Source organism: Melopsittacus undulatus, chromosome 30 (genome assembly GCF_012275295.1).
Source record: "Melopsittacus undulatus isolate bMelUnd1 chromosome 30, bMelUnd1.mat.Z, whole genome shotgun sequence".
Lineage (NCBI taxonomy): Eukaryota > Metazoa > Chordata > Aves > Psittaciformes > Psittaculidae > Melopsittacus > Melopsittacus undulatus.
The window spans coordinates 457067-479210 of record NC_047556.1 but is presented as its reverse complement, the minus strand read 5'-3'; the positions used below and the strand labels follow the sequence as shown (position 1 = coordinate 479210).

The following is a 22144-nucleotide window of genomic DNA, read 5'->3' as shown; positions in this document are numbered from 1 at the left end:
GGTCCTATATATGGTGCAGGGGGAAGGGGGCGTGGCCTCTTCCTATGTAAGGGAATGGGGGTGGGGCTTCCTCCTATGTAGGGAATGGTGATTGGCTGAGGGGGTGGGAGGGGGCGTGGCTTCCTGCTCCCATATAAGGAATGGCAATGGGGGGGGGATTGGGGGTGGAGCCTCCTCCCATATAGGGCATAGGAAGGGGGCGTGGCCTCCTCCCATATAAGGCACTGGGGGGGATGAGGGGGCGTGGCCTCCTCCCATAGAAGGAATAGGAAGGGGGCGTGGCCTCCTCCTCCCCATATAAGGAATGGCAATGAGGGGGGGGATTGGGGGTGGAGCCTCCTTCCATATAAGGAATGGGGAAGGGGCGTGGCCTCCAATGGAATGAATAGGAAGGGGGCGTGGCCTCCAATAGGATGAATAGGAAGGGGGCGTGGCCTCCTCCTCCCATAGAAGGCATAGGAATGGGGCGTGGCCTCATAGAATGAATGGGGAAAGGAGAATGGCCATTAGGATGAATGGAAGGGGGCGTGGCCTCCAATAGGACGAATAGGAAGGGGGCGTGGCCTCATAGAATGAATAGGGGCATGGTCTCCAATAGAATGAATGGGGATAGGAGAATGGCCTCCTATAGGATGAATGGGAAGGGGGCGTGACCTCATAGAATGAATAGGAAGGGGGCGTGGCCTCATAGAATGAATAGGAAGGGGGCGTGGCCTCATAGAATGAATGGGGAAAGGAGAATGGCCTCCAATGGTATGAATGGGAAGGGGGCGTGGCCTCCACCTCCCATAGAAGGCATAGGAAGGGGGCGTGGTCTCCAATAGGATGAATAGGAAAGGGGCGTGGCCTCCAATAGGATGAATAGGAAGGGGGCGTGGCCTCCATTGACATGAATGGGCAGGGGGCGTGGCCTCAGAATGAATAGGAAGGGGGCGTGGCTTCCATTGGCATGAATGGGAAGGGGGCGTGGCCTCATAGAATGAATGGGGAAAGGAGAATAGCCTCCAATAGAATGAATGGGGAGCATGGCCTCCCATGGCATGAATGGGAAAGGGGGCGTGGCTTCCATTGACATGAATGGGCAGGGGGCGTGGCCTGTCCCGCCGGGGGGCGTGTCCTCAGACCCGGGGCAGCAGCGAGCGCTGGCAGCGCAGCAGCCTCTTGGGCGCCCCCCGGCGGCGGCACAGCAGCACTGCAGCCAATAGGATAGCAGCAGCCCCGCCCAGCAGCGCGAGGGGCGTGGCCAGCGCCGAGGGGGCGGGGCCGACCTCGATGACGATGACGTCGTTGTCCCCGCCCCCTCCGGGAGGGGAGGGCTCTGATTGGTCGGGCCGGTCGCAGCCCAGCCAATCGCGGAGGGCGGATTTGGGGTAGCCCGGGGGCACGCGGAGGAGGCGGTTGTCGAACAGCCAATAGCGGCCGGCCTTGTAGAAGTAGGTGACGGCTGCGGGGGGGGGGTGGGTTATTATGGGGGATAATGGGGGATAATGGGGGATAATGGGGGATAATGGGGGGTAATGGGGGATAATGGGGGATAATGGGGTTATAATGGGGTATAATGGGGTTATAATGGGGTTATAATGGGGGATAATGGGGGATAATGGGTTATAATGGGGTATAATGGGGTGTAATGGGGTTATAATGAGGTTATTATGGGGTGTAATGGGTTATAATGGGGGATAATGGGGGATAATGGGATATAATGGGGTATAATGGAGTTATAATGGGGTATAATGGGGTTATAATGGGGGATAATGGGGTATAATGGGGGATAATGGGGTTTAACGGGGTTATAATGGGGTTATTATGGGGTGTAATGGGATATAATGGGGTATAATGGAGTTATAATGGACTATAATGGGGTATAATGGGTTATAATGGCTTATAATGGGGTATAATGGGGTATAATAGGTTATAATGGGGTTATAATGGGGTATAATGGGATATGAAGGGGTTATAATGGGTTATAATAGGGTATAATGGGGTATAAAGGGGTTATAATGGGTTATAATGGGGTATAATTGGGATATAATGGGTTATAATGGGTTATAATGGGTTATAATGGGGTTATAATGGGTTATAATGGGGTTATAATGGGATATAATGGGTTATAATGGGTTATAATGGGTTATAATGGGTTATAATGGGTTATAATGGGTTATAATGGGTTATAATGGGCTATAATGGGTTATAATGGGTTATAATGGGTTATAATGGGTTATAATGGGTTATAATGGGTTATAATGGGTTATAATGGGCTATAATGGGTTATAATGGGTTATAATGGGGTTATAATGGTACTCACCATCATCGGGGCCCATAAATGCCCCACTGGGGGCCTCGGGGACCCCCCCCCACACCTCGATGCTCTTGGGGTAGTCGGGGTCCACGGAGCGCGTGTCCTCATTGAACCTATAGTACCTATAGGGGGGCCATAGGGGGCTATGGGAGCCATTGGGGTCAATGGGATCAATGGGGCTCCATTGGGGTCAATGGGAGCCATTGGGATCAATGGGAGCCATAGGGGGCTATGGGGCGCCATTGGGGTCAATGGGATCAATGGGGCTCCATTGGGGTCAATGGGAGCCATTGGGATCAATGGGAGCCATAGGGGGCTATGGGAGCCATTGGGGTCAATGGGAGCCATTGGGGTCAATGGGGGTGCAATGGGTTCAATGGGGTCAATGGGGTTGCATTGGGATCAATGGGGGTGCATTGGGGTCAATGGGATCAATGGGGCACCATTGGGATCAATGGGGGTGCATTGGGATCAATGGGGCTCCATTGGGATCAATGGGAGCCATTGGGATCAATAGGATCAATGGGGGTGCATTGGGGTCAATTAGGTCAATGGGGTTGCATTGGAGTCAATGGGGGTGTATTGGGGTCAATGGGATCAATAGGGCTCCATTGGGATCAATGGGAGCCATTGGGATCAATGGGAGTGCCATTCAGGTCCTGGCAGGTCCATAGAGACACCCACACCCCCCCCATAGAGGTCATAGAAGCCCCATAGAGGCCCCATATAGAGATCATAGAAGCCCCATAGAGGCCCCATATAGAGGTCATAGAAGCCCCATAGAGGCCCCATAGAAGTCCACAGAAGGTGCCAGAAGCCCCATAGAGGTCCCAGAAGGTGCATAGAGGTCCCATAGTGGCCCCATAGAGGTCCATAGAAGCCCCCAAGAAGGTCCCGAAAGGTGCAGAAAGGCCCCATAGAGATCCTGGAAGGTGAATAAAGGACCCATAGAGACCATAGAGACCCATAGAAACCCCATAGAAACCCCATAGAGACCCCATAGAAACCCCATAGAGCCCCATAGACCCCCATAGAGCCCCATAGAGCCCCATAGATCCCCATAGAAACCCCATAGTCCCCCATTCCCAGGTCCTGGCAGGTGCATTGAGGCCCATAGACACCCCATAGCCCCCCAGAGATCCCCATAGTCCCCCATAGACCCCCATAGATCCCCATAGAGCACCATAGAGAGATATAGAGACCCCATAGACACCCCATAGAGACCCATAGAGCCCTTGTAGGTCCTTGCAGGTGCATAAAGACCCCATAGAAACCCTATAGAGAGTCCATAGAGCCCCATACATTCCCATAGAGACCCATAGGGACCCATAGAGACCCATAGAGACCACATAGACACCCATACCCCCATAGCCCAGAGGCAGGGGGCGTGTCCTCCGCTGGCCCCGCCCCCTCGCAGCACTATACCGCCCCCTGGAGGCCGCGCCGCAGCGCTGCCTGCACCCCCCATAGCCCTCCATAGGCACCATATAGACCCACATAGACACCCATAGACACCCCATAGACACCCATAGACACCCCATAGAGACCCCATAGAGACCCCATAGAGACCCATAGAGACCCCATAGACACCCATAGACACCCCATAGAACCCTATAGAGACCCATAGAGACCCATAGAGCCCCATAGCTCACTTGTTGCCCCGGAACAGGTATGTGGTGCCGCTCGGCAGCCATTGTAGGGCAGCATCCAGGCGGTCGCTGGGCACCCCCTGCCCCATATCCCTTAGGGCTCTGGGGTAACCGGGTTCCAGGGCGGCCTCATTGAACACCCAGTGACGGTCACCTATGGGGAGATGGGGGGGGACATATAGGGACACATAGGGACACAGAGACCCCATAGAGAGCCATAGGGATACATAGAGACCCATAGGGATACATAGAGACCCCATAGGGAAACATAGGGATACATAGGGACCCATAGATACCCCATAGAGACACATAGAGACACATAGAGACACATAGGAATACATAGGGATACATAGGGACCCCATAGGGATACATAGGGACCCCATAGAGAGCCATAGATACCCCATAGGGACCAATAGAGACCCCATAGGGATACATAGAGAGCCATAGGGATCCATAGGGACCCATAGAGATACAGAGGGATACATAGAGACCCCATAGAGAACCATAGGGACCCATAGAGACTCATAGATACCCCATAGAGACCCCATAGAAATACATAGGAATATACAGGGACCCATAGATACCCCATAGGGATACATAGAGACTCCATAGAGACCACATAGGGACACATAGAGACACATAGAGACCCATAGGGACACATAGAGATACATAGAGACCACATAGAGACACATAGAGACCCATAGAGACCCGTAGGGATACATAGGGACCCATAGAAGTATATAGGGACCCAAAGGAACCCATAGGGACACATAGGGACCTATAGAGCCCCATAGAGCCCCATAGACCCCATAGAGCCCATAGCTGCCCCATAGCTGCCCCATAGTGACCCATAGCTGCCCCATAGCTGCCCCATAGACCCCATAGGTGACCTTTGAAGAACACGAACTTCCCATCCCGTCTCTCATAGGCTGCACTGATGCTTGGGGGGAGCATAGAGACCCATAGACCCCATAGAGACCCATAGAGACCCATAGAGACACATAGAGACCCATAGACCCCATAGACCCCATAGACCCCATAGACCCCATAGAGCCCCATAGCTGCCCCATAGCTGCCCCATAGCTGCCCCATAGCTGCCCCATAGATGACCTTTGAAGAACACGAACTTCCCATCCCGTCTCTCATAGGCTGCACTGATGCTTGGGGGGAGCATAGAGACCCATAGAGACCCATAGAGACCCATAGAGACCCATAGAGACCCATAGAGCCCCATAGAGACCCATAGAGACCCATAGATCCCATAGAGACCCATAGAGACCCATAGACCCCATAGACCCCATAGAGCCCCATAGAGACCCATAGAGCCCCATAGAGACCCATAGAGACCCATAGATCCCATAGAGACCCATAGAGACCCATAGAGCCCCATAGAGACCCATAGAGCCCCATAGAGACCCATAGAGACACATAGAGACCCATAGAGCCCCATAGAGACCCATAGAGACCCATAGACCCCATAGACCCCATAGACCCCATAGCTGCCCCATAGCTGCCCCATAGCTGCCCCATAGCTGCCCCATAGCTGCCCCATAGCTGCCCCACAAGTGACCTTTGAAGAACACGAACTTCCCATCCCGTCTCTCATAGGCTGCACTGATGCTTGGGGGGAGCCCAGCCCAGAAGTGGCCAATGGGCAGTGGGTAACCGTCCAGCACCCGGCGGTCCCGGACCCGCCAGAACCAGCGCTCCTGGGGGCGGAGGGGGGGAAATGAGCCAAAAATGAGTGAAAATGACACAAAAATTGTTAAAATTGACCCAAAAATGGGTAAAAATGGGCAAAAATGACCCAAAAATGGGCAAAAATGACACAAAAATGGGCAAAAATGACCCAAAAATGGGCAAAAATGACCCAAAAATGGGCAAAAATGACACAAAAATGGGCAAAAATGACGCAAAAATGACCCAAAAATGTGGGGAAATGGGTGAAAATGACCTGAAAATGGGTAAAATTGACCCAAAAATGGGCAAAAATGAGCCAAAAATGAGTGAAAATGGGTGAAAATAACCCAAAAATGGGTAAAACTGACGCAAAAATGAGCGAAAATGACCCGAAAATGAGCAAAATTGACCCAAAAATGAGCGAAAATGGGCAAAAAATGACCCGAAAATAGTTAAAAATGACCCAAAAATGGCTGAAAATGATCCAGAAATCCCAACCCCATCCCAACCCATTCCAACCCCATTGAAACCCATCCCAACCCTATTTCCAACCCCATTCCCACCCCATTCCCATCCCATTCCCAACCCATTCCCACCCCATTCCCATCCCATTCCCACCCCATTCCCACCCCATTCCCAACCCCATTGAAACCCATCCAAACCCATTGAAACCCATTGAAACCCAATTGAAACCCATTGTAACCCATTGAAACCCATTGAAACCCATTGAAACCCATTAAAACCCAATTGAAACCCATTGAAACCCATTAAAACCCATTGAAACCCATTGTAACCCATTGAAACCCATTGATACCCATTGAAACCCATTGAAACCCATTGAAACCCATTGAACCCCATCCCAACCCCATTCCCACCCCATTCCCACCCCATTCCCAACCCCATTCCCAACCCCATTCCCACCCCATTCCCACCCCATTCCCATCCCATTCCCAACCCATTTGAACCCATTCCCACCCCATTCCCACCCCATTCCCATCCCATTCCCAACCCATTTGAACCCATTCCCACCCCATTCCCATCCCATTCCCACCCCATTCCCAACCATTCCCATCCCATTCCCACCCCATTCCCATCCCATTCCCACCCCATTCCCAACCCATTCCCATCCCATTCCCAACCCCATTGAAACCCATCCAACCCCATTGAAACCCATTGAAACCCATTGAAACCCATTGAAACCCATTGAAACCCATCTCAATCCCATTCCCACCCCATTCCCACCCCATTCCCATCCCATTCCCATCCCATTCCCACCCCATTCCCACCCCATTCCCACCCCATCCCACCCCATTCCCACCCCATTCCCAACCCATTCCCACCCCATTCCCAACCCATTCCCACACCATCCAAACCCATTGAAATCCATTGAAACCCATCCAAACCCATTGAAACCCATTGAACCCCATTCCCACCCCATTCCCATCCCATTCCCACCCCATTCCCATCCCATTCCCATCCCATTCCCATCCCATTCCCACCCCATTCCCAGTTAACCCAAACCCATTGAAACCCATTAAAACCCATTGAAACCCATTGAAACCCATTGAAACCCATTGAAACCCATTGAAACCCATTGATACCCATTGAAACCCATTGAAACCCATTGATACCCATTGAAACCCATTGAAACCCATTGAAACCCATTGAACCCCATTCCCACCCCATTCCCACCCCATTCCCACCTTGAACACGAACATCTCCCCCCTGAGCATGGCAATGGTGTCGAAGTTGCCATCACAGATATCGGGACCATAGGGAGGCCCTGGGGGTCTATGGGGCTTCTCTGTGCTCCTGGGCACCACTGGGGGCCAACTGGGACCTGGTCCTGTCCCTGTGGGTGCATTGGGACCCATTGGAGCCCATTGGGTCCCATTGACACCCATTGGAGCCCATTGGGACCCATAGGACCCATTGGCATCCATAGGATCCATTGGCACCCATTGGAGCCCATTGGGACCCATAGGACCCATTGGCACCCATAGGATCCATTGGCACCCATTGGAGCCCATTGGGATGCATCGGGACCCATAGGACCCATTGGAGCTCATTGGGTGTCATTGGGAGCCATAGGACCCATTGGGATGCATTGGGACCCATAGGACCCATTGGCGCCCCTAAGACCCATTGGGATCCATTGGCATCCATTGGCACCCATAGGACCCATTGGCACCCATTGGAGCCCATTGAAACCCATAGGACCCATTGGCACCCATAGGACCCATTGGAGCTCATTGGGTGTCATTGGGAGCCATAGGACCCATTGGGATGCATTGGGACCCATAGGACCCATTGGCGCCCCTAAGACCCATTGAGATCCATTGGCACCCATAGGACCCATTGGCACCCATAGGGACCCATTGGCACCCATAGGACCCATTGAGACCCACTGGGATGCGTTGGGACCCATAGGACTCATTGGCACCCACTGGCACCCATAGGACCCATTGGGACCCATTGGCACCCATAGAACCCATTGGGACCCATAAGGACCTATAGGACCCATCAGGACCCATTGGCACCCATTAGCACCCACTGGCACCCATAGGGCCCCATAGGACCCATTGGCACCCATAGGAACCCATATGGCCCCATAGGACCCATTGGACCCCATAGGAGATGTCCATGGTGCTGACGACCACCCATTGCGATGTGACCACCATGGCGTTGATGTAGCCCATAAACGCCCCATAGGACCCCATAAGACCCATAGACACCAATAGGAACCCATATGGCCCCATAGGACCCATTGGACCCCATAGGGCCCCATAGGGCCCCATTGACACCCATTGGAGCTATCCATGGTGCTGACCACCACCCATTGCAATGCATCCGCCATGGCGTTGACGTAGCCCCATAAGCGCCCCATAGAGCCCCATAGGAGCCCCATAGAGCCCCATAGGAGCCCCAAAGGGCCCCATAGAGCCGCATAGGAGCCCCATAGAGCCCCATAGGGCCCCATAGGAGCCCCATAGAGCCCCATAGGAGCCCCATAGGAGCCCCATAGAGCCCCATAGGGGGCACCTATGGGGCAGGGACCCACCGTAGAGCTGCTGGATGCCCCTGCGGTCGTCCTCGGGTAGGGTGAAGCCTTCGGTGTCCATCCATTGGTAGAATGGGGCCATGATGGCCGAGGGGTCACTGGAGTGCTCCAGCCCCAGAGCGTGCCCCAGTTCATGCACGGCCACCAGGAACAGGTCGTTGCCTGCAATGGGGCAGCTGGGGGTCAGGGGGGGGGTCTATGGGGGTCTATGGGGGGTCTATGGGGGGTCTATGGGTCAATGGGGGGCTCCATAGCAACCAACCCAACCCATCCCATCCCAACTGATCCCAACCCATCCCAACCTATTCAACCCATCCCATCCATCCCATTGCAACCCAACCCATCCCATCCCAACCAATTCAACCCAATCCATCCCATCACATCCCAACCAATTCAACCCATCCCATCCCAACCCATCCCAACCATTCCATCCCATTCCAACCAACATATCCGATCCCAGTTCAACCCATTCCAATCAATTCAACCCAACCAATCCCATCCCAACCACCCCAACCCATCCCATTCCGACCAATCCATCCCATCCCAGTTCAACCCATCCCATCCCATCCCAACCCATCCCAACTAACCCAACCCATCCCATGCCATCCATCCCAACCCTTCCCATCCCAACCCAACCAATTCAACTAACTAACCCAACCCAATTCATCCCATTCCAACCAGTCCATCCAATCCCAGTTCAACCCATTCCATCCCAACCCATCCCAACCAACCAAACCCATCCCAGTTCAACCCATCCCAACCAAGTCAACCCAACCAACCCAACCCTACCCATCCCAATTCAACTCAACCCATCTCAACCATCCCAACCCAACCAATTCAGTTCAAACCATCCCATTCCAACCAACCCATCCCATCCCAATTCATCCCAATTCATCCCAATCCATCCCAACGAATCCCAACCAACCCAACCCATCCCATCCCATTCCAACCAGTCCATCCCAACCCATCCCAACCAATCCCATCCCATCCCAATTCAACCCATCCCATCCCAATTCAATCCATCCCATCCCAATCCAGCCCATCCCATCCCAGTTCAACCCAACCCATCCCAGTTCAACCCATCCCATCCCAATTCAATCCATCCCATCCCAGTTCAACCAGTTCATCCCATCCCATCCCAGTTCAACCAGTTCAACCCATCCCATCCCAATTCAATCCATCCCATCCCAGTTCAACCCATCCCATCCCAACCCATCCCATCCCATCCCAACCCATCCCAACCAACCCATCCCATCCCATCCCATCCCAGTTCAACCAGTTCAACCCAACCCATCCCATCCCAATCCAGCCCATCCCATCCCAGTTCAACCCATCCCATCCCAACCCATCCCATCCCATCCCATCCCAACCCATCCCAGTTCAACCAGTTCATCCCAACCCATCCCAGTTCAACCAGTTCATCCCATCCCATCCCAGTTCAACCAGTTCATCCCATCCCATCCCATTCCAACCAATCCAACCCATCCCAACCAAGCCATCCCATCCCATTCCAACCCATCCCATCCCATCCCAACCCAATCCATCCCAGTTCAACCAGTTCAACCCATCCCATCCACCCCATCCCCCCCCATCCCCCCCCATCCCCCTCACCACTCAGCTCCTCATTCCGATCCGTCCACGGCTCGGCCCCATCGAAGTGCGTATCCCCCCCTATGTGGGGCCCGGGGAAGTACGCGTGCGCCAGGAACCCCCCCTGCCCATCGAAGGGGGTGCTGTCGCCATGGAACCCCTCCGCGAACAGCACCATGATGTCCGCGAGGGGCGCGAGGCCGGCGCGGATGGCGCCATAGGGAACCTCGCGGAAGCGCAGCGGGGCGGCCGCGGCCCAGGCGCTAAACGCGCGGCGGATGGAGGTCAGGGTGCCGCGCTCGCCGATCTTGGGGGTGTAGTTCTGGATACTGGGGGGACATTGACATGTATTGGGGTCAATGGGATCAATGGGGATGGGATCAATAGGGAGGCATTGGGATCGAGGCGGATGGAGGTCAGGGTGCCGCGCTCGCCGATCTTGGGGGTGTAGTTCTGGATACTGGGGGGTAATGGGGGTAATGGGGTCAATGGGATCAATAAGGAGGCATTGGGATCAATGGGGAACCATTAGGATGCATTGAGGTCGATGGGGATGCATTGGGATCAATGGGGCTCCATTGGGAATGGCAATGGGATCAATGGGGATGCACTGAGATCAACGGGGATGCATTGGGATCAATGGGGATGCATTGGGATTGATAGGGATGCATTGGGATCAATGGGGGTCCATTGGGAATGGCAATGAGATCGATTGGGATGCATTGAGATCAATGGGGATGCATTGGGATCAATGGGGACCCATTATGAATGGCAATGGGATCCATTGGGATGCATTGAGATCAATGGGGATGCATTGGGATCAATGGGGATGCATTGGGATCAATGGGGATGCATTGGGATCAATGGGGATCCATTGGGATCCATGGGGCTCCATTGTGACCCATGGGGATGCATTGTGATCAATGGGGCTCCATTGGGATCCATTGGGATCCATTGTGATCCATTGGGCCCCATAGGGATCAATGGGAATCCATAGGTCTCCATAGGGCCCCATAGGGCTCCATGCCCCTACCTGTAAGTGATCTCCTGCTGCTCCCACCTCATGCCCTGTATGGCAAACCTCCTGCGCCTCACGTTGGCCTTGAGCTCGGGGCCGAACTTGTCGGGGACCCCACAGCGGGGTCTGCGCATGGCCCTATGGGATAGGGGAGCCAATGGGAATGGGGTTTGGGATGGGGGAGCCAATGGGAATGGGGGGAGCCAATGGGAATGGGGTGGGATGGGGGGAGCCAATGGGAATGGGGGGAGCCAATGGGAATGGGGTTTGGGATGGGGGGAGCCAATGGGAATGGGGGTGGGATGGGGGAGCCAATGGGAATGGGGGTGGGATGGGGGGAGCCAATGGGAATGGGGTTTGGGATGGGGGGAGCCAATGGGAATGGGGTTGGGGGGTGGGAACCCAATGGGGATCCAATGGGAAGGGGCAATCCCATTGGAACCCATCTATATCCCATTGGAACCCATCTATATCCCATTGGAACCCTTCGTATCCCATTGGAACCCCACAAGAACCCAACTGGAAGACCCCAAACCCAACTGGAACCCAACTGGAAGACCCAGAACCCAACTAGAACTCAACTGGACCCAACTGGACCCAACTGGACCCAACTGGACCCAACTGGACCCAACTGGAACCCAACTGGACCCAACTGGAAGCCCCAAACCCCAACTGGAACCCAACTGGAACCAACTGGAAGACCCAAAACCCAACTGGACCCAACTGGAAGCCCCCTTAACCCAACTGGAACCAACTGGAAGCCTCCTTAACCCAACTGGAACCAACTGGACCCCACCTGGACCCAACTGGACCCAACTAGACCCAACTAGAACCCAACTGGACCCAACTGGAACTCAACTGGAACCAAACTGGACCCAACTGGAACCAACTGGCCCCAACTGGAAGACCCAAACCCCAACTGGAACCAACTGGAACCCAACTGGAACCAACTGGACCCAACTGGGACCCAACTGGAACCAACTGGAACACAACTGGACTGAACTGGACCCAACTGGAACCAACTGGGACCCAACTGGACCCAACTGGACCCAACTGGACCCAACTGGAACCAACTGGACCCAACTGGAACCAACTGGAACCCAACTGGAAGCCCCCTTAACCCAACTGGAAGACCCAAAACCCAACTGGACCCAACTGGACCCCAACTGGACCCCAACTGGAACCAACTGGACCCAACTGGACCCAACTGGACCCAACTGGAACCCAACTGGACCCAACTGGAACCCAACTGGAACCCAACTGGAACCAACTGGAACCCAACTGGAACCCCCCTTAACCCAACTGGAACCAACTGGAAGCCCCGTTAACCCAACTGGAAGACCCAAAACCCAACTAGAACCCAACTGGAACCCAACTGGAACCAACTGGAAGACCCAAAACCCAACTAGAACCCAACTGGAACCCAACTGGAACCCAACTGGACCCAACTGGAACCCAACTGGACCCAACTGGAACCCAACTGGAACCAACTGGAACCCAACTGGAACCAACTGGAAGACCCAAAACCCAACTGGAACCCAACTGGAACCCAACTGGAACCCAACTGGAACCCCCCTTAACCCAACTGGACCCAACTGGAAGACCCAAAACCCAACTGGACACCAACTGGACCCAACTGGAACCAACTGGAACCCCCCTTAACCCAACTGGACCCAACTGGAAGCCCCAAAACCCAACTGGAACCAACTGGAACCCAACTGGACCCAACTGGACCCAACTGGAACCCAACTGGAACCCAACTGGAAGACCCAAAACCCAACTGGAACCCAACTGGACCCAACTGGAAGCCCCAAAAGCCAACTAGAACTCAACTGGACCCAACTGGAACCCAACTGGACCCAACTGGAACCAACTGGAACCAACTGGAACCAACTGGACCCAACTGGACCCAACTGGCCCCAACTGGAACCCAACTGGACCCAACTGGAACTAACTGGCCCCAACTGGCCTGAACTGGACCCCACTGGTACGCACCGGATGGTGTCGGGGTCGGCGCGCGCGGTGACCTTCAGCCCATAGAGCCTCTGCATGGCAGCGAATGCAGCTGCCAGGGAGTGGGGGGAGCGCTGAGCCTGAGCACGGAGGTCACCGGGGGGCAGGTACCCGTACTGCTGCAGCCAGGCCTGGGGGGGGGCACAGAGAGACATTATCCATCCCATAATAACCCATCATCATCATCATTATCCATCCCATAATAACCCATCATCATCATCAGCCATCCCATAATAACCCATCATCATCATCAGCCATCCCATAATAACCCGTACTGCTGCAGCCAGGCCTGGGGGGGGTCAGACAGACCATAATAACCTGTCAGCATCAGCATCATCATCATCCATCCCATAATAACCCATTATCATCATCATCATCATCATCATCATCATCATCCATCCCATAATAACCCGTACTGCTGCAGCCAGGCCTGGGGGGGGGTCAGACAGACCATAATAACCCATCAGCATCATCATCCATCCCATAATAACCCATTATCATCATCATCATCATCATCATCATCATCATCCATCCCATAATAACCCGTACTGCTGCAGCCAGGCCTGGGGGGGGCACAGACCATAATAACCTGTCAGCATCAGCATCGGCCAGCCCATAATAACCCATCATCATCATCATCATCATCATCATCATTATCCATCCCATAATAACCCGTACTGCTGCAGCCAGGCCTGGGGGGGGGGTCAGACAGACCATAATAACCCATTATCCATCATCATCATCATCATCCATCCCATAATAACCCGTACTGCTGCAGCCAGGCCTGGGGGGGCACAGACCATAATACCCTGTCAGCATCAGCAGCCAGCCCATAATAAACCATTATCATCATCATCTATCCCATAATAATCCATTATCATCGTCATCCATCCCATAATAACTCATCATCATCATCCATCCCATAATAACCCATCATCTTCATCCTCATCCATCCCATAATAAACCATTATCATCGTCATCCATCCCATAATAATCCATCATCATCATCATCATCATCATTATCCATCCCATAATAACCCATCACCATCAGCCAGCCCATAGTAACCCATTATCATCATCATCCAGCCCATAATGAACCATCATAATCATCATCCATCCCATAATATAACCCATCATCATCATCATCCAGCCCATAGTAACCCACTGGGACCTGTCATCATCATCCATCCCATAATAACTCCTCCTCCATCCCATAATAATCCATCATCTTCATCACCCATCCCATAGTAACCTATCAGCATCCATTATCCATCATCATCCATCCCATAATAAACCATTATCATCATTATAACCATCCATCCCATAATAACCCACTGTCACCCATCATCATTATCATCCATCCCATAATAATCCATCATCACCATGATCCATCCCATAATAACCCCTCAGCAGCACCCCCCCACCCCAAATGCCCCATAGGGACCCCAAGAGCCCCCGAGAGGGCCCTTAAATACCCCAGAAGGGGCAGTTAAGAGCTCTTATAGGGCACTTAAGAGCCTTTATGGGGCACTTAAGAGCGCTTAAGGGCACTTAAGAGCGTTTATGGGGCACTTAAGAGCGTTTATGGGGCACTTAAGAGCGTTTAAGGGGCACTTAAGAGCGTTTATGGGGCACTTAAGAGCGTTTATGGGGCACTTAAGAGCGTTTAAGGGGCACTTAAGAGCGTTTATGGGGCACTTAAGAGCGTTTATGGGGCACTTAAAGGCGTTTAAAGGCGTTTAAGGGGCATTTAAAAGCGTTTAAGAGTGTTTAAGGGGCACTTAAGAGCGCTTAAAGGTGTTTAAGGGGCATTTAAAGGCGTTTAAGGGGCACTTAAGAGCATTTAAGAGCGTTTAAGGGGCATTTAAGGGAGTCTAAGGGCCCTTAAAGGGCATTTAAATGCGTTTAAGGGGCATTTAAGGGCGTTTAATGGCTTTTAAGGGGCACTTAAGGGCGTTTAAAGGCTTTTAAGAGCGTTTAAGGGGCATTTAAAGGCGTTTAAGGGGCATTTAAGGGTGTTTAAAGGGCATTTAAGAGCATTTAATGGCTTTTAAAGGACACTTAAGGGAGTCTAAGGGCTTTTAGGGGTGTCTAAGGGGGGTTTAAAGGCGTTTAAATGCGTTTCAGGGCCACTTTAGGGCGTTTAAAGGCTTTTAAGAGCGTTTAAGGGGTGTTTATATGCGTTTAAGGGGCACTTAAGGGAGTCTAAGGGCTTTTAAGGGTGCTTAAGGGGCATTTAAAGGCGTTTAAGGGGCATTTAAGGGTGTTTAAGGGCACTTAAGGGTGTTTAAAGGGCATTTAAGAGCGTTTAAGGGGCATTTAAGAGCATTTAATGGCTTTTAAGGGACGCTTAAGGGAGTCTAAGGGCTCTTAGGGGTGTCTAAGGGGCGTTTAAAGGCGTTTAAATGCGTTTCAGGGCCACTTAAGGGCGTTTAAAGGCTTTTAAGAGCGTTTAAGGGGTGTTTAAATGCGTTTAAGGGGCACTTAAGGGAGTCTAAGGGCTTTTAAGGGTGCTTAAGGGGCATTTAAAGGGCATTTAAGGGCGTTTAAGGGGCATTTAAGGCGTTTAAGGGCTTTTAAGGGGCGTTTTAGAGCATTTAAGGGGCATTTAAATGCGCTTAGGGGGCACTTAAGGGTGTTTAAGGGGCATTTAAGAGCGTTTAAGGGGCATTTAAATGCGTTTAGGGGGCACTTAAGGGCATTTAAGAGGAGCTTATGGGCGTTTAAGGGGGTTTAGGAGGGGTTTAAGGCCGTTTAAGTAGGTTTAAGATGCCTTTAAGAGGTGTTTTAGGGCGTTTAGGGGGTTATGGGGTGCTTAAGGGCCACTTAAGAGCGTTTGAGAGGGGTTTAAAGGGGGCTTAAGGGCATTTAGCGGCGTGTGGGGCATCTAAGGGCCTTTAGGGGGCCTTTAAGAGCGTTTAAGGGGGTTTAAGAGGGGTTTATGGGGCGTTTAAAGGGGTTTATGGGGTGTTAAGGGGGGTTTAAGGGGGTTCAGGGGGGTTTAAGAGCGCTTAAAGGGGGGCATGGGGGTATTAAAGGGCCTCTATGGGGTGTTCTATGGGGTGTAGGGGGGTTTAAACGGGTTTAGGGGGGCTCAAAGGGGGCTTAAGGGCACTTAGGGGGGTTTAAGGGGGTCTGGGGGGGGTTAGGGAGGGTTTAAGGGCTTTTAAGGGCATTTAAGGGGGCTTTAAGAGAGCTTAAGGGGTATTTAGGGGCATTTGAGGGGGGTTTAAGAGCGTTTAAGGGCATTTAAGGAGGCTTTAAGGGTATTTAAGGGGGCATTAAGGGGCATTTAAGGGGGCTTTAAGAGCTTAAGGGGGATTTAGGGGCATTTAAGGGCATTTAAGGGGGATTTTAGGGCGTTTAAGAGCGTTTAAGGGCATTTAATGGGGCTTTAAGGGCGTTTAGGGGCATTTAAGGGGGCTTTAAGACAGCTTAAGGGGCATTTAGGGGCGTTTGAGGGTGGTTTAAGGGCATTTAAGAGCGTTTAAAGGGGGGGTTTAAGAGCGTTTAAGGGCATTCAAGGGGGCTTTAAGGGCGTTTAAGACCCTTTAGGGTGGGTTTAAGACCCTTTAGGGTGGGTTTAAGACCCTTTAGGGTGGCTTTAAGAGCATTTGGGGGGGTTTAAGAGCGTTTAAGGGCGTTTAAGTGCGGCTTAAGAGCGTTTCCAAGCGTTTCCAAGGCACTTTTGGGGCGAAAACCGCTGGAAAAGGGCAAGTTCCGGGGGGGGGGGGGGGGGAGGGGAAAGTCCCAAAGGGATCGGGGTCGTTTTGGGGCCGTTTTTGGGGCGTTTTTGGGCCGTTTTTGGGCGTTTTGGAGGCGTTTTTGGGGTGATTTTGGCGTTTTTGGGGTGTTTTGATGGGGGGGGGGGAGGAGGAAGAGGAAGGAGCTAAGGGGGAAACGTGGCCGGGGGGAGGGGGGGGGAACGGGAACAAAGGAATGGGAATGGGGCGGGGGGAGGAGGCGGAGACAGGGCTGGCCCCATAGAGATACATAGGGACCCATAGGGACCCATAGAGACCCCATAGAGACACATAGATACCCCATAGACATGCATAGAGACACATAGAGACCCATAGAGACCCATAGGGACACATAGAGACCCCATAGGGACCCATAGGGACCCATAGTGACCCATAAAGACCCCATAGAGACACATAGAGACCCATAGAGACCCATAGGGATCCATAGAGACATATAGATACCCCATAGACATACATAGAGACCCATAGAACCCCCTAACAGGACCCTGAGATGCTTTAGGGCCCCTCTGGACCCATAGGACCCTATGGAGAAGCATCCCCAGCCCCATAAACGCCTATGGTGTGGGGGGGAATGGACCTTGCCTACACCCCTCAGCCCCATAGATCCCTATAGGGCATCCCCCCCCCCCAACCTCCCAGCCCCATATCTCCCCATAGAGCTCCCCCCCAGCCCCATAGCTCTGTATATACACATCCCCTATCTCCCTATAGGTATCCCCCCCAGCCCCATATCTCCCTATAGGTCCCCCCCCAGCCCCATAGCTCTGTATATACACATCTCCCCCCCCCCCCCAGCCCCATAATCACCATTAAGAAGCCCTCCAGCCCCATATCTCCCCATAGGTCTCCCCCCCAGCCCCATAGCACTCTATACACACATCCCCCACCAGCCCCATAACCTCCCTTTACAGACACCTCCAGCCCCATAGCTCCCTATAGGGCATCCCCCCCAACCCCCCAGCCCCATATCTCCCCATAGGTCCCCCCCAGCCCCATAACCTCCCGTTACAGACACCTCCAGCCCCATATCTCCCCATAGCACATCCCCCCAGCCCCATAGCGCCCCATAGATCCCTATAGGGTCCCCCCCAGCCCCATATCTCCCCATAGCACATCCCCCCAGCCCCATAGATCCCTATAGGCCCCCCCCCAGCCCCATAGCGCTCACCTCGGGGCTGAACCTCTGCTGTGGGGCAGCCGGGGGGGGCAGGACCCCCATTGCCAACAGCAGCAGCAGCAGCAGCTCCATAGCGATGGACGGGACCTATAGGGCGGGGGGGGGGGGGGGGGGCATCCGGGGGGCGGGGCTTGGGGGGGAAAGGGGGCGGAGCTTGGATGCTATTGGATGGGGGGGTGACACCTCCGAGCCTATAGGGGGCGCTATAATGGGACCCTATGGGGGCGCTATAATGGAGCCCTATGGGGGCGCTATAATGGGACCCTATGGGGGCGCTATAATGGGACCCTATGGGGGCGCTATAATGGAACCCTATGGGGGTGCTATAATGGGACCCTATGGGGGCGCTATAATGGGACCCTATGGGGGCGCTATAATGGAACCCTATGGGGGTGCTATAATGGGACCCTATGGGGGCGCTATAATGGGACCCTATGGGGGCGCTATAATGGGACCCTATGGGGGGGGGGTGACCTCCGAGCCTATAGGGGGCGCTATAGACTCCGCCCCCTCCCCCCCCCCCTTTGGGGGTGACTCAATGGGGGTGACGTCATCGCGGGGGGGGGACGCACGTGACAGTGAGAACAACAAAGCATCCCATAATAGAATGGGGTTCGGCACCTCCCTCCCCCCCCCCCCCCATAGGGATGTATGGGGGGTATAGGGGACTTATGGGGGTCTATGGGGGTCTATGGGGATCTATGGGGTCTCTATGGGGCTCTATGGGGCTCTATGGGGATCTATGGGGGTCTATGGGGGTCTATGGGGGTCTATGGGGGTCTATGGGGCTCTATGGGTCTCTATGGGGGTCTATGGGGATCTATGGGGGTCTATGGGGATCTATGGGGCTCTATGGGGGTCTATGGGGTCCCTATGGGTCTCTATGGGGCTCTATGGGTCTTTATGGGGCTCTATGGGGCTCTATGGGGCTCTATAGGTCTCTATGGGTCTCTATGGGGATCTATGGGGCTCTATGGGGTCTCTATGGGGCTCTAGGAGTCTCTATGGGGTCTCTATGTGTCTCTATGGGTCCCTATGGGTCTCTATGGGTCTCTATAGCTCCCTATGGGTCACTCAAGCCCCGCCCCCTTCAGGAGCCCCTCCCTTTGCCGTTGCCCCTTTAAGAGCGGAAGGAGGGGGCGTGTCCCGGGGGCGTGGTGACGTGGGAGGGGGCGTGGCCTGCGGGGGGTGGGCGGGGCTTGGCCGCCGGGAGCAGCCGGAGAGGTGGGAATGGGAACTGGGGATCAATGGGATCAATGGGGATCAATGGGGATCAATGGGGGGCAATGGGGATCAATGGGGATCAATGGGGATCAATGGGGGGCAATGGGATCAATGGGGATCAATGGGGATCAATGGGGGGCAATGGGGATCAATGGGGGCAATGGGGATCAATGGGGATCAATGGGGGCAATGGGGATCAATGGGGGGCAATGGGGATCAATGGGGATCAATGGGGATCAATGGGGATCAATGGGGGCAATGGGGATCAATGGGGGGCAATGGGGATCAATGGGGGCAATGTGGATCAATGGGGATCAATGGGGGGCAATGGGGATCAATGGGGGGCAATGGGATCAATGGGAGTCAATGGGGGGCAATGGGGATCAATGGGGATCAATGGGGGCAATGGGGCAATGGGGATCAATGGGGATCAATGGGGATCAATGGGGGGCAATGGGAGCAATGGGATCAATGGGGTTCAATGGGGATCAATGGGGATCAATGGGGATCAATGGGGGCAATGGGGGGCAATGAGAGACTGGGGGGGCTAGGGGGGTAATAGTTCTCTATGGGTCTCTATGGGGTCTCTATGTGTCTCTATGGGGTCTCTGGGTCTCTATGGGTCTCTATGTGTCTCTATGGGTCCCTATGTGTCTCTATGTGTCTCTATGGGTCCCTATAGGTCCCCATAGGTCCCTATACATCCCTATATATCTCCCCCCCCCCAGCCCCCAATGGATCCCTCCGCCCCCCCCTCCCCTCAGCCCCCGGAGGAGGTGTCAGCTCCGGCTCGGGGGGCGTGGCCTCCCCTTGACCCCGCCCCCTCCCTTGACCCCGCCCCCTCCCTTGACCCCGCCCCCTCCCTTGACCACGCCCCCTCCCCTCCCATTGCCCCCTCCCCTCCTATTGGCCGCTCCCTTCCCCTTGGCCCCTCCCCTCCCCTTGGCCCCGCCCCCTCCCCTCCCATTGGCCTCTCCCCTCCCCCTGGCCCCGCCCCTCCCCCTGGCCCCGCCCCCCTGCGCGCGGTCCTGCTCGGCCCCCCCGGCGTGGGCAAGAGCAGCCTGGCGCGCGCCTTCGCCTGGCCACGCCCCCCGGACACGCCCCCTCCCACCCCGGGGGAGGGGCCAGGTGAGGCCCATTGGGGTCTATGGGGGGGGGGGGTTGGGGTGAAACCTAATGGGTTTGGGGCAAAAATGTAAGGTTTTGGGGTGAAAAACCTCGATTTTGGGGTAAAAATGGTTTTGGGGTAAAAAAACCTCGATTTTGGGGTGAAAAACCTCGATTTTGGGTTAAAAACGGTTTTGGGGTGAAAAACCTCGATTTTGGGGTGAAAAACCTCGATTTTGGGTTAAAAACGGTTTTGGGGTGAAAAACCTGGATTTTGGGTTAAAAAAGAAGGGTTTTGGGGTAACAAAACCTATTTTTGGGTCAAAAAGAACGGGTTTGGGGTGAAAAAACCCATTTTTATGTTAAAAAGCAACGGGTTTGGGGTAAAAAACCTCGATTTTGGGTTAAAAAAGAAAGGTTTTGGGGTAACAAAACCCGTTTTTGTGTCAAAAAGTACGGTTTTGGGGTGAAAAACCCCGTTTTTGGGTTAAGAAAGAACGGGTTTGGGGTAAAAAACACGGTTTTTGGGTCAAAGAGAACGGGTTTGGGGTGAAAAACCCCATTTTTATGTTAAAAAGTAATGGTTTTGGGGTAAAAAACCTCGATTTTGGGTTAAAAAAGAAGGGTTTTGGGGTAACAAAACCCATTTTTGGGTCAAAAAGTACGGTTTTGGGGTAAAAACCCCCATTTTTGGGTTAAGAAAGAACGGTTTTGGGGTGAAAAACACGGTTTTTGGGTCAAAATGCATGGTTTTGGGGTAAAAAACCCCCACGATATTGGGGTAAAAAACCTAATTTTGGGGTCAAAATCCCCTTTTTTGTAGTGAAAAGTCCAGTTTTTGGGTCAAAAACCCCATTTTTGGGGTCAAACCCCCCAAGTTTTGGTATAAGAAACCACAGTTTTTGTTTAAAAAGACCCATTTTGGGGCAAAAAACCCGGTTTTGGGTCAAACCCCCCAATTTTGGGGTCAAAATCCGTGGTTTTGGTGTTAAAATGCCCATTTTGGGGATCATAAACACCATTTTTGGGGTAAAAAAACCCGATTTTTGGGGTAAAAAACCCGATTTTTGGGGTCAAATACCCCATTTCTGGTGTCAGAAACCCCATTTTTGGGGTCGAAAAACCCCCTTTTTGGGGTCAAAAAACCCATTTTTTGGGTCAAAAAACCCATTTTTGGTGTCAAAAAACCCATTTTTGGGGTCGAGAAACCCGTTTTTGGGCTCAAAACCCCCGTTTTTGGGGTGAAAAACCCCGTTTTTGGGCCCGCAGAGCCCCCCCGCTCCCGATGGCTGCAGGTGGATGGGGCCGAGGCGGCGCTGGAGCTGCACGATGGGGACGAGGAGGTGGGCTCTGATTGGCTGCCGCCCGAGGGGCGCCGCGCTCTGATTGGCTGCTGGGGGGGGCGGTATGCAAATGAGGGCGGGGGTGGCGCACGTGACCCCGCCTTCTATGGTAATGAATGGGGGGTCGCCCACGTGAGGGGGTGGGGAGGGAGCCAATGAGGGCGCTGCATGCAAATGAGGGGGGGAGGGGGGCGATGGGGGTGTATGCAAATGAGGGTG

At 53.6% G+C, this 22144-nt stretch overlaps 1 protein-coding gene across 1 annotated transcript; it reads right to left on the bottom strand.

The window, feature by feature from the left end:
- Positions 1-962: 962 nt before the first annotated feature.
- Positions 963-18338, bottom strand: MMP14 (matrix metallopeptidase 14). Its single transcript, XM_034072536.1, has 10 exons — positions 18243-18338; positions 13293-13441; positions 11313-11435; positions 10301-10608; positions 8690-8851; positions 7332-7480; positions 5519-5657; positions 3952-4102; positions 2306-2421; positions 963-1444 (listed from the first exon to the last, which is right to left on the bottom strand). The coding sequence occupies exons 1-10, from the start codon at positions 18321-18323 to the stop codon at positions 1119-1121; spliced, it is 1704 nt and encodes a 567-aa protein (XP_033928427.1). The 5' UTR covers positions 18324-18338; the 3' UTR covers positions 963-1118.
- Positions 18339-22144: the final 3806 nt, after the last annotated feature.

Bases quoted from the DNA above. Each gene is read 5' to 3' on its own strand.
- MMP14 (XM_034072536.1), bottom strand. From the start codon at position 18,323: ATGGAGCTGCTGCTGCTGCTGCTGTTGGCAATGGGGGTCCTGCCCCCC. The intron at 11,436-13,292 runs GTGCGTACCAGT...CCTATCCCATAG, and splicing joins GCCGACCCCGACACCATCCG to GGCCATGCGCAGACCCCGCT. The intron at 4,103-5,518 runs GTCACTTGTGGG...ATCTCCCCATAG, and splicing joins GAAGTTCGTGTTCTTCAAAG to GTGACCGTCACTGGGTGTTC.